A 13,819-nucleotide genomic window follows, 5' to 3' on the forward strand; every position below is an offset into this window, starting at 1 on the left:
AACTGCTAGATACAGTTCTAGAACACTAGCTTTATAAAAAAAAAAAAAAGGAGTTAACTACTCCCTTTGGAACATTCCTCATCCTGTATGACATCAGTACATACATAAAGATATATTTAAAATGTATGCAAAACATGTGCAAGTGTGAGTCAAACGTATACCAATACTTGAACGCGTATGGTAAGTTCCTATGTGTGTGGTGCAGATGTGAACATAACCTAAACCTGCAGTCTCGTACTTTCTACTACTCCTAATTTGGCAGGCTAACCAGAAGTAAAGAGCAAGTAGGAGGATGTAGGTCTGCTGAAGCACACTACAGAGAGTGTTTGCTGATATTATGGGGACCCATAGTCTGCATAGGGGCAGTAATAAGAAATTGTTGAGTTGGACCCTAACCAATCTAATATTGATGGCCCACTCTAAGGATAGGCCATCAATATAAAAGGCACGGAGAACCCCTTAAAGGGGTACTCCTGTGGAAAACTTTTTTTTTTTTTAAATCAACTGGTGCCAGAAAGTTAAACAGATTTGAAAATTACTTCAATTAAAAAATCTTAATCCTTCCAGTACTTTTTAGGGGCTGTATACTACAGAGGAAATGCTTTACTTTTTATATTTCTCTGACGTCTCTCAGTGCTCTCTGCTGTCCATTTTAGGAACTGACCTGAGCAGCATATTCTCTGGACAGTTCCTAAAATGGACAGCAGAGGTCAGCAGAGAGCACTGTGTTCATGACATCAGAGAAATCTAAAAAGTAAAGCATTTCCTCTGTAGTATACAGCCCCTAAAAAGTACTGGAAGGATTAAGATTTTTTAATAGAGGTAATTTACAAATCTGTTTAACTTTCTGGCACCAGTTGATTTAAACAAAAACAAAAAAAGTTTTCCTTTGGAGTACATCTTTAAGCCCCAAGCAACAACAACTTTTGAGAAAGAGATAACCGCTGCATCACCATAAAGCCTAAAAAGTAAAAGTAACTCTCAAATGTTTGCCAATCTGGCAGCTGAGGTAAAAAGCCACAAGAGGTTAACACTGAAGACATTGGCGCTTCTGTTTGAAACCTAGAAAAGGACTTAAAGGGGTATTCCACTGCCCCAGTGTTCAGAATATTTTGTTCAAAATGCTGGGTGCGGCCTGAAGGAGTTGTGATGTCACAGCCACACCCCTCATGATGTCACGTCACACCCCCTCAATGCAAGTCTATGGGAGGGATAGACTTGCATTGTGAGGGAGTGACATTACGTCATGAAGGGGCATGGCCGTGATGTCGCGACCCCCGCAGCTGGAACAGTGGAGTACCCCTTTAAGGTTAGGAAATGGTAACAAAACATACCCTATTAATTAATAACATTTCTACATTAGAAATCTTTTAAAAGGGACAAAATCTGCCTATTTTAAAATCATTCTATTTTTTTAACTTTTCATTTCACAAACACTGCTTAAAGGGAATCTCTCATCTGTATTTGCTAGGGTATTTGTTAGGGTATGTTCACAAAAGCACAAATGCGCTCATGTGAAAAGCCCCGTCTTGGCTCTCTTTGAGCTACAGCAGCGTGGGGGGCCATTGACTTCAATGGTAGCTTCAATGTCACTTCTTTTCATCGTGTTTACCCTACTTTCATAAAAAAATACCTATAAATAGTCACCCAACTTCCCTGATGAAACGAAAGCGAAAAGGTGTAGGGGTTGGCACTCTGTCTGGGTAGGTGCATATAGCAATCTGTCCGATGTCTATGATGTAACAGAGATTTTAGTTTTTTTTTTGATTGTGGGACAACCTGGAGTTTGTGTGGCTTGGTCTCCATAGGTATCCGCTCCATTGACCTCCATGTTTGGTCCCCCTTTTTTGTCCTGTTTCTACATCCAGCTACAGACACCATTTTTGCTATACCCCATTGTATTGTATCACGTTATATATTCCTGCTCTATATTCTTTCATTTTGTTGCATTTACTTATTATAAGCTTGCACATTCATACTTTTCCTTATATGGGATAGTTGTGCTTTGTGCCATTTTTTTCTGTGTGCTGCTGATTCATTTTATTTGTTTTAATTCAAAATCATGCATTTTTTCATTATTATGGTTGTTTGGTGACTATTTATAGGTATTATTCATAGTTTTTTCAGTCACTTATCTTACTTTCTGGATAGTGGTGTAATCCTTATATGCCCTTCTATGGGTTAATAATTACTTTTATTAAAGGGAACCAATCATCAGATAATGCTTGGTAAAGCGTTATATAGGGGGATGCTCCTGCCCACAGGGATGGCGAAGATATGAAGTTATAAACTAGTCACCGCCGCCGCCGTAAGTAGTCACCTGGGCAGGGAGCTCCACTAACCTATTCCCATTCTTCTGCAGGCAGCGACGCCCCCTCCGCTTGATTGATGGGCCGCGTAATTGTTCCGCTCACTGAACAGACAAAGCAGAGCAATGATGCTGCGCATCAATCAAGCGGAGGGGGCGTCGCTGCCGGCCGAAGAACAGGAGTAGATGAGAAGAGCTCCCCGCCGAGGTGACTACTTACGGCGGCGGCGGTGACTAGTTTATAACTTCATATCTTCACCATCCCTGGGGACAGGAGCGTCCCCCGGGAATGGTGAAAATAAAGATTTTACCCTATATAACGCTTTGTCAAGCGTTATATAGGGTAACATCTGATGATTGGTTCCCTTTAAAGTCAATGGGGGCTATTTATCAATAATGGTCTTGGCTAGAATATTTTTGTTGTTTGTGTGGATGCGTTTTTTTGGGCGGAGTTGCGCCAAATTAATCAAATTGTTGCAGTGTCCATGATAAATTTCGCGCAGATCCACTCATCCACTCCAAGATCATTTTCTACCGCTGCTTTCAGATCATGTCTACCCTACTTCTGAGGAGCTTGTTTGTCTGCTTGGCTTTATTTTTTTAGTTTTAATTTTAAGGCACATTAATGTCTAAAAGAAGGTCTGCAAAGAGAGTCTCCCTCACATTTAAGTAGTGGTTTACCTTGCCGCAGGCCAGGAGAAAAAAAAAAAAAACCTTTAGTGATCGAAAGATGGAGGTTTTAGTTGAACAATTCTTTTTTTTTCTTTAACCCTTCACCTTTTTTATTTTGTTATAATGACTTTGTTGGATATTTTTTTTAACTTGGGCACATGAAATTGTGAGATGTTGGCCATTGTTAATCTGATTGTTTCTTAAATTTTTACCATTCCTTTTTTGTACCTTAAAAAGTATATCTGATTGTTTCATATGGACAACTGCTTTACTTTTCATTTGTACGTTATTTAATTTTTTTTAATTGTTATGTCTTTAAACGTTCTTATTCTCTACCTTATTTTCTCTCCCTCTCTTTCACTCTGGCTGATGATTTTTTTTATTTTTTTTTGCAAACAGACAGGAATAGTAATCTTTTTTCAGACCTAGTCGGGAGGTGGTCTAGATTTGCAGCAGCAGTTGCGCCAAAATTTGCGCAAAAAACAAAAACATACAGTTCATAAATTCATGACCACTGCATCTGTCACTTAAAAAAATGGTCTAGCAACACCAAAAGTTCAAATTGACGGATTTTAGAACTTAGAAAAAAAACGCAAATAGCTAAAAAAAAAAAAAAAAAAAAAACTGCAATGCGCAAAATGTAGACCAAAAACAGCACAAGAACCCAATGATAAATAACCCCCAATGGAAGCAAGGTTCAGGGCAGTGGTACTGCGCAGTTTTGGAAAAAACTTTTTTTGTGCACGCACCATAGGGGTATAAAAGCAAACTATACCTTTCCAGTGCCTTTGGCACTTAAAGGGAACCTATCAGCAGATTTTAGCATATATAATGCTTGACAACGTGTAATATATGCTAAAATCGTCATCCTCACCATCCCTGGGGGAAGTATTTGCCCCCAGGGATGGTGAAAATATTAAAGGGGTACCCCGGTATCAACTGGTGCCAGAAAGTTAAACAGATTTGTAAATTACTTCTATTAAAAAATCTTTACCCTTCCAGTACTTATTAGCACCTGTATAGTACAGAGGAAATTCTTTTCTTTTTGAATTTTTTTTGTCTTGTCCACAGTGCTCTCTGCTGACACCTGAAGCCCGTATAAGGAACTGTCCAGAGCAGGAGAAAATCCCCATAGCAAACCTATACTGCTCTGGATAGTTCCTGACTAGTGGACAAGGCAAAAAAAAAGAAATCCAAAAATAAAAAGAATTTCCTCTGTAGCATACAGTTGCTAATAAGCACTGAAAGGATTAAGATTTTTAAATAGGAGTAATTTACAAATCTGTTTAACTTTCTGGCACCAGTTCATTAAAAAAAAAAGAAAAAAAGTTTTCTACCGGAGTACCCCTTTAAGTTATAAAGTCCCCCGGCAGCCCGCAAGTAGTCCCCTTGGCAGGGACTTCTACCTACCAGCCCCCGTCCCCTAATCTTGATTAACGGCTGGTGTCACCGCTATGCTCCGTCTGCTTAGGAAGGAGAGCGATGACGTAAGCAGTCAATCAAGCCGACGGGGTGGGGCAATGGAGAACAACTGGTGCTGGTAAGCATAAGTCCCCGCCCAGGACATTATAACAACTTGATATCTTCACAATCCCTGCGGGCAAAAGCGTCCCCAACGTGTTGTCATGCGTTATATATGCAAAAATCTGCTGATTGGTTCCCTTTAAGCAGCTCGGCCCATGCTGACAAGGAAAGCAACACTTTGCTTTTATATCTATTATATCCAAAGATGTCTGCAGATCTTAGCAGCTGCTGGAGCTAAGAGATCCCTTTAACCCTTTTTTGCTCCTGGTCAAGTCACCATACTACTGAATGTAAACAGTAAAAGCACAGGTAAAGCTTGTATCTATAACGTCATATAATGTTGCTTAGGCCAACTCTGAATACACCTTAGGCTCTGTTTACTTCAGCACTGATCTCGGTTTTGGTTGCATTTTGATGGCAAGAATAGCAAACATCCAAAATTTATGGTCAGCTTGAAGATGAATAACTGTTAGCAAACCGCTATCTCTTCTGACTCTACATTAACAGCAACATAAGCAGAAACCCCCTAGGATGACAAATGGCACCACAGACATTAGATTTTCAGTGGATTGTTGGCAGCTTTCCTGAAATGCATTGTGCCATAGGCTTTAAACCAGACCTCACCTTTGTTACTGTAATCATCGATCATTACAATCTCAGCCAGGTATCTTCTGGGGGTCCTCTTGATAACACTGTGAACGGTCCTCATGAGTGTTGACCAGCCTTCATTGTGGAAAACAATGATCACACTGGATGTCAGCAAGTTCTCATCATAATTCCAGTACTTGCACCTAGAAAGAAAGTTCCAACAGTTATTAACAGTGACATGTTCTCCAATGAAAACTAAAAAGTAAAAAAAAAAAAAGATAACATTATTTACCACAGTCAGGGAACAAACAAAAATGATGGTTCCCCTGCAGCCAGCACAACGTCTAAAGCTGGCCATAAACAAAAGATAGCTGTGGGCCCAACAATCATTCAGCTGACTGCTTTTTAGCCCAACTCCACCACTGAGATGCATGTTCAGCTTGGCCTGACGTTATTTCATCAGGGGGGAAGATATGCAGCTGCCAGACAACCCTAGCGTCGCTTATCTTTCAGAGAATCAAAGTCTTGACAGGTTAAGATCCATGGGGATTAACAAGAGGAGAAGACTGGACATCCTGTAATATATCAGACACTAGTTTGCTACACGTTTTCTCAAATCCCATTTTGTTTAACACCACGAATACACAATAATAATCTGCATTCAACACAGTTGTCTGTTTTTTGCATATTTTCTAAAATAAAAAATATTTCTATGTATCTAAATGAGGTAGAAATTTAAAGAAGTACCGTATTTTTCGCCGTATAAGACGCACTTTTTCTTCCCCAAAACTGGGGGGTAAAAGTTGGTGTGTCTTATGCGGCGAATACACACCTATCGCGGCGGTCCCTGCGGCCATCAACGGCCGGGACCCGCGGCTAATACAGGACATCACCGATCGCGGGGATGCCCTGTATTAACCCTTCAGACGCGGCGATCAAAGCTGACCGCCGCGTCTGCAGCGAAAGTGACACTAACCCGGCTGCATCGGGAGGGACCTTACCTGCCTCCTCGGTGTCTGCTCCGTGCCGGGATCCCCTGCATGGCGTCAATAGGAGCGGTGTGCGTAGCAACGTGATGGCGGCGACGGAGAGCGAGGATACCGGGCAGCAGAGATGTTCCGGAGCGACGGGGACACCCCGGGGACGTGGCGACAGTGATAAAGGGCGACATCCAGGGCACCGGTGACGGGTCCGGAGCGGCGGGGACACGCGAGTATTACCTCCTATACCAGTGGTCTTCAACCTGCGTACCTCCAGATGTTGCAAAACTACAACTCCTGGCATGCCCGGACAGCCAACGGCTGTCCGGGCATGCTGGGAGTTGTAGTTTTGCAACATCTGGAGGTCCGCTGGTTTAAGATCACTGTGACCTATACTTTACATTGTATTCTAGATTTTCCTCATTTAAAATTGTGTGCGTCTTATATGCCGGAGCGTCCTATAGGGTGAAAAATATGGTATATCAGACATGGCAACGTATAAGTATGGAGAACACAGATATATATAAAAAAAAAAAAAGCTTTCACACCGGCAAAATGATTAGAGTACTGCCGAGCGGAGACCCTCCTAATAGAGCTGGGAGAGCAGAGAGCACACAATTATCTCGCCTGCACACTTTCTTACTGTTTTTACTCAAAGGCCTCTTCTCCTATTAAAGGAAAACTTTAACTCCATGATTCTCCTATATAAGAGTAAATATAAAACGTTCCCTGTAGAGTAAATGTAGCACATTACAGATGTGTACACTCTAAGTGCCAGAGATCTTTATCCATGCTGTTCATCAGTCATGAAGTGCCTCCTGCTTTTGTCCTTTGTGCCCTTCCCAATAGGACATTGGCTGGCATTTATGGTCTTGAACGGTGCAGATCAAAGTAAGATTGCTGCCAGTTACTGCATGTGTCCTCTAAAGCTCAATAAGATACTGTCCTTCAACACTGTTTCTACATATTACTTGTTAAAGTAATATAAGCAGATGGATCTTTCTCTAAAGACCTAAACCACGAGGCCTTCTGACATTGCATTTGCAGATGTTATGTTGCTTAGTGACGTAGAACACATCAGAAAATTGCCTTATGTTCAAATCAAGTTTATATGTATATATTTTTTTTTAAATAATTTTTTGTGCCATGTTTTCTAATTTTCCATTTTACTATGTATATTTTAGAATAATAGTGAAATCTTGCAGTCTTCCATTTTAAAGAAGGCGGGAGAGGCTGCTGAAATGTAGCACCATTTTTGTAACACTGGAGATGGAACAAAACAACTACTTTTTTTCACAAAGTCTGTGGGTATCTACTATATATGGATGCAGAGTCCTTAAAGGGGTACTCCGGTGAAAATCTTTTTTCTTTTAAATCAACTGGTGGCAGAAAGTTAAACATATTTGTAAATTACTATTAAAAAAGCTTAATCCTTCCAGTACTTATTAGCTGCTGAATGCTACAGAGGAAATTCCTTTCTTTTTGGACCACTGATGACATCACGAGCACAGTGCTCTCTGCTGACATCTCTGTACATTTTAGCAACTATGCATAGCAGATGCATAACAGATGTAATATATAGAATAATATATAAGGGCAGCATGGTGGCTCAGTGGTTAGCACTGCTGCTTTGCAGTGCTGGGGACTTGGGTTCAAATCCCACTAAGGACAACAATAAATAAAGCGTTATTATTATAATAACGTCAGCAGAGAGAACTGTGCTCGTGATGTCATCAGAGAGCATTCCAAAAAGAAAAGAATTTCCTCTGTAGTATTCAGCAGCTAATAAGTACAGGAAGAATTAAGATTTTTTAATAGAAGTAATTTACAAATATGAAGAAAAAATATGTGCAGCTCACAATTATATCACCAACCGAGGACAAATGGGTAATGCACCTATACCTATGGTGCCAATAATAAATATTAGAAAAAGAGACAAAAATACCCAGACCTCAAGGAAGGTAAACTATATGAATACAATTGAAGGAAACAAGGATTGTGCTTCAATTATAATAGGATATACAGATTTTATTAAAAATTGATATAAAATATTCCACCTCACAAGGGGCCCCTTGTGAGAGGAATATACAATGACCTAAAATAGATGACCTGAAATAGACTATCACTGGTAACTAATTAATATCACAGAATGCACTATTAAACTGGAACAGTTAAAGACAAATTGCACTGAAATAGTGAAGGCAAAATATACTGATATGGACTGAAAGAGTTAAAGACACTTGAATTGCCGCAAAGTCTCTTGGAAATCTGTCCTTTTCACTGGAGAGATAATAATGTAATATTGTAACAAGTTCCTCTTAATGGATGGCAATGAAACAATGTTTGGTGTGTTAAACTGAGGAAGTATTAAAGTTCACAGTTGCTAGTTTCACTGTATCACTGTGTCAGGACAAATAACAGGCAGCTTTGTGGTACATTACCGGTCCTGAGAGCGGAAGACTCCCGTGAGGCTGGATGGATCTAGCACTTGGATGGTCACTGCAGGTGGGCTACCTCCGAGTCCCGGCGCTGGCAGGCATCGGGGATGGACACTTTCAGAGGTGGCACTCGCTGGTGGAAAAGTCCTGCCTTGGAGACCAGGTCTGCAACAGACCAATAGTAAATGCCTCTGCCTCGTGAGGAAGGCGTGTGATGTCAGTGCCAGCACCTGCAGGATGTGCTTTGATTCCAAGGATTGCTGAGGATCCACTCCAAACTAGATGTAAATTATGGACCGGAGCGGCAAGATCAACAGGGTCGTCTCCGGACCGGACCAGCAAGGCCACAGAGGTATGTCCAGATAGAATTTAAGTGCCAAGTGCAGTCAGTGATAGTCCGCAAACTGACTAGACGCGTTTCAGGGTATATAAATGGACCCTTTCTTCAGTAGTCAACTTGCTCCAGCTCCGGTCCATAATTTTCATCTAGTTTGGAGTGGATCCTCAGCAAGCCTTGGAATCAAAGCACATCCTGCAGGTGCTGGCACTGACATCACACACCTTCCTCACGAGGCAGAGGCATTTACTATTGGTCTGTTGCAGACCTGGTCTCCAAGGCAGGACTTTTCCACCAGCGAGTGCCACCTCTGAAAGTGTCCATCCCCGATGCCTGCCAGCACCGGGACTCGGAGGTAGCCCACCTGCAGTGACCATCCAAGTGCTAGATCCATCCAGCCTCACGGGAGTCTTCCGCTCTCAGGACCGGTAATGTACCACAAAGCTGCCTGTTATTTGTCCTGACACAGTGATACAGTGAAACTAGCAACTGTGAACTTTAATACTTCCTCAGTTTAACACACCAAACATTGTTTCATTGCCATCCATTAAGAGGAACTTGTTACAATATTATATTATCATCTCTCCAGTGAAAAGGACTGATTTCCAAGAGACTTTCCGGCAATTCAAGAGTCTTTAACTCTTTCAGTCCATATCAGTATATTTTGCCTTCACTATTTCAGTGCAATTTGTATTTAACTGTTCCAGTTTAATAGTGCATTCTGTGATATCAATTAGTTACCAGTGATAGTCTATTTCGGGTCATCTATTTTAGGTCATTGTATACTCCTCTCACAAGGGGCCCCTTGTGAGGTGGAATATTTTATATCAATTTTTAATAAAATCTGTATATCCTATTATAATTGAAGCACGATCCTTGTTTCCTTCAATTGTATTCATATAGTTTACCTTCCTTGAGGTCTGGGTATTTTTGTCTCTTTTTCTAATTTACAAATATGTTTAACTTTCTGCCACCAGTTGATTTAAAAGAAAAAAGGTTTTCACCGGAGTACCCCTTTAACCAGGACTTGTACACCTGTGGACCCCACTGTATACTTTTTCTATTTGGATCAGTAGTTGTGCTGTTCTTCTGGATATTTTGTATCTTTAAATATTTAGAATCTACGTATCTATCTATATAAAAAAAATATAGCAGGACTCCTGTTGTAACTACCAGAAGCAAGGAAACCTCTGTATAAGATCGTTTAACCCTTCACATGCCACAATCAAATCATGATCGCGGCATATGATGAGTGCCGCTTACCTGAAGCAGCCCCTACGATTCCCGATTCTTGCAATCCTCTTCTCCAGTTTCCATGGCAGCTGAGGGTCTTGTGAAGTCTTCCAGGTTTGACATAAATGTCTGTGTACCTGGCGTTCTGTGTAGCAATGTCAGTTTTATGCTGACAGGAAGAATACATTGCACTAGTATATTTTCAAAAAGTCACATGTATTCTAAAATGGTACCAATAAAACTACAAGTTTTTCTGTAAAATATGAGCCCTAACATAGAATCATGAGGTGAAACTAGAGCTGGGCTGATTCATTCATTCCCGAGGGGGAGGGGCCCAACCGGTATTGCGGTATGGGAAAAATTCATATCGTGCAGCCCAAAAACTTCGGTATTTGGTATGAACCGGTATACCGCCCAGCCCTAGGTGAAACATAACGTTATAGAACTTTTAATGTGGCAAAATTTTGCTTCAATTCCGTTTCAAACTCATTTTGTCAGGGAAAATGAAGTCCAAATGATTTCAATGGGTTTTTACCCTCAAATTCTGCCAGAAGAATGAACTTGTTCAATCCTCTGGGGAACGGAATTTAGTGTCAGAATTTCATTAGCGGAAATTTCTCAGTGTGAGCAGAGTGGCGGAAAGACCATTAAATCCTATAGAACTTTCATTCAAGGCAGAATTGGAGCTGAATACTGGCGCAGAATTACGCAGGTAAATTCCTTGTCAATTCCTCAGTGTGAACATATCTTAAGGAGAGAGGCAATTGTCAACTTTTACCTGGAGAGGGTGCCATAAAAAAAAAAAAGGATATTTTATTATCCAGGAATAAACAGGAACCTATATATCTGCTTATCCTTAGCATTCGGTTCATAAAAATAAAAGTAGAAGGAGAGTATGAGGTGAAATAAAGAAAGTGAAGGGGCTAGAAACAGTATCTAGAAACAAGATGCACTCATAAGAAATGAGACAGAGCTAATAATGGCTGACAGAACTACATTTTATGTCCACAGAACCCCCCCCCCCCCCCCCAAAAAAAAAAAAAAGTTAAATTCTATTGGTCCCAGATACTTTATTTGGACACTTTTATTGTGTAGGATTTTGGCGAACATAATAGAATTGTAGCTGGTAACTTTCGCAACACCCACAGAGACCCACACAGAATTATTGTTAAATCTATGCCAATCACATTGGTGGGATCACAAGATAATTATATTAGGGTGCCAACAGCAGTATCCATACACATGCAAAAGACATACGGTAGTAACTCTATACTACAACACATTTATCTTCTCCAAGCTCCTGCACTGCTTTCTCGTTCACTAACAGACTTACTGACATGTAGTTTGCTTTTCCTGTGCCGATCTCTACATCGTGAGACCAGCACCGACACCATCTATAATAAAGTATTACTAAAAGGAAAGATTAGTTGCATTCCAGAACACTGCCAGAATCCTAAACACTAGGGTTATGGAGTCGGATACCATGCAAAGGAACACATGCCATACATGTGACCTCCTTCCCTTCATGTCCTGGTTTTTTTTTTTTTTTTTTTATAGTTCTGCTAAATATGTATACAGAAAATATACAACGTCTGTGTGCCTGCATACTAAAGCCAGGGTCAATGCTGGTCAAATACATGGGGATCTGTTGTTCAGTGACATTTAGTGAGCCATAAACTCTGTATCAAATGGCATCAAAATACAAAAATAACCTCACTCAGCCCAGTGAAAATGTGAAGTCAATGAAGAGCAACAGCAAATCTATCACAGTAAGAGCAAAACTGCATATAAATAACCCAAGATTTAGGAAAACATTGCTTGTAATCACACAGAGGCCGCTACAACTGAGAACAGTGACTCAAAGCATACTTGCACATTGCAAATACTCTGACAAAGACCAGAAAACATCTGCTCTGCATTGTATTTCTAAGGAGGGAGGAGGGGCGCGGAGAGGAAGCCGACAGCCAATGCCTTGAAGAAAAGAGAAGGAAAAAAAGACAGCCGATACAGAGGAAGAAAGACAGCAACAAATGTTTGATTCTTACAGCAGTCATAAAAGCCGCCCCTTGAAAATTAATCTGGCAGAAACGCCTGGTATTTGGAGGCATCTGAAGGCAATCTATTAGTCTGTTTTGAACTCAATGACTCTTGAGCTAGCTTTTAGTAGCCATAATGCAAACTAGGAGTACATCCCATCACATTACACGTATTCCAGTGTTACGGATCCTGAAGGGATAAGTCCTTACAAAATGCTAATTAAACTGCAGAAAAATGTTCAGTATTTCCCAGTAGAACCTAAATGTGTCTGTAATGTACATGACAGATCCCTGCTCAGACTAGGTTTCTTTATATGCTTTTATGTCATCTAAAATTCAGTAGAGATGGTAGCAGCAGAGAATTCAAAGAGAAAATTACTGATATGTTCTGAAAAATAAAGATCATGATCTGACGTGCAAATTCTATAGCAGCACACATGGCCATATTGGCCCTCATTTACTATTCTAAACCCAACTTGTTTTGTCTGGTTTTTTTGGCGCATCTTTGTCTGCGACATGTTGCAGACATCCTGCGCCAGTCTGCGACACGATGCAACATTTTTTCCCAACTGACCAGATGTGGATTCTCCCAAACCCGAAAAAGGGGCGTAACCCGACATTTCTGAGCTTTACCACGTATTTATAAAGCTTTCCAACCCCAATTTGTTGAATTTTTGTGGATTTTTTCCCGACAACTCAGAGGAGTTGGAAACAAAAACCAACAAAACCCAGTGCGACAAACAGTATGCGACATAATAATAATAATAAATACCAGGGGAAAAAAGCAGTCGGGTAAGAAAGCAAGAGAGACTTACAACCCGATTTTCTTAGTAAATGAGGGCCATTATGTCTGTCTGACAAACCAGTGACAATCCACTCATTCCAATTTAGGGTGCGTTTACACAGCCGTCTGTCCCCATTACCCCCCCCCCCCTGTCTGGGGTTCCGTTGTTGCTGCTTGTAAAATGATTACAAACGATAGTAAAATAATCCCACTAATGTCAATGAGATGTTTTTGTAAGATCCTTTCATATCCATTTGCACCCGTTTGCACTCATTTCCTTTTTTTTCTTTTTACGGGAGAAAAGACGGTGCATGCATTAGTTTCTCTCCTATCAAACAAATGGAAGAAAAAAAAACATACAGTAAATTTAACTTTGAAGTCTATGGAAAATAGATGAGCCTTTAATGTCATCCGTTTGCATCCGTTTTTTATCTGTTTTTATTTCTGAGCATGCTCTGAACAAAAAAAAATATTTTCTTTTGGTTTATTAACTGGACAATGTATCCACACGTTTGCATCCATTATTGTCAGTCTTATTTTTAAAGTCGGTCTTTATTTTTTTGACGGGAGAAGAACGGGACTGGTCTAGACGGCCGTGTGAATGCAGCCTTACTGTACTCACGTGACCATAGCTTTAAAGAAAAAAAAAATTGGTACGTTGGAGGTAAACATTGGCAACCTATTAACCTCTTCAGGACGCTGGGTGTATGCATTTGCCCTGCATCTCTAGTCCTTAAGGACGTGGGAATTCCGGTCCCCGCCGCTAGCCGGTTGGGGACTGGACTGGGATGTCTGCTGAAATCATTCAGCAGGCATCCCGGCACATTGCCGAGGAAGGACCCCCCCCCCCTCCCCAATCGCAGAAAATCGCATGGCAATTCAGACATGCGATTTTTATGCTATTCCGGGTTAGATCGGG

General features: G+C 40.8%; 1 protein-coding gene across 8 annotated transcripts in view; it reads right to left on the reverse strand.

The window, feature by feature from the left end:
* Positions 1-13,819, reverse strand: part of GALNT7 (polypeptide N-acetylgalactosaminyltransferase 7) — a 199,236-nt gene that overhangs the window by 63,656 nt on the left and 121,761 nt on the right. For all 8 annotated transcript variants that reach the window (XR_008889368.1, XM_056560797.1, XM_056560814.1 and 5 more), the window contains one exon: positions 5,129-5,295. Coding sequence is in view for 7 of the 8 variants with exons in the window: in XM_056560797.1 (XP_056416772.1) it covers positions 5,129-5,295 (167 nt within the window). In the remaining variant the exon portion in view is untranslated. The remainder of the gene's footprint in view (positions 1-5,128; positions 5,296-13,819) is intronic.

The sequence above is a fragment of the Hyla sarda genome, chromosome 1 (assembly GCF_029499605.1).
Source record: "Hyla sarda isolate aHylSar1 chromosome 1, aHylSar1.hap1, whole genome shotgun sequence".
Taxonomy (NCBI): domain Eukaryota; kingdom Metazoa; phylum Chordata; class Amphibia; order Anura; family Hylidae; genus Hyla; species Hyla sarda.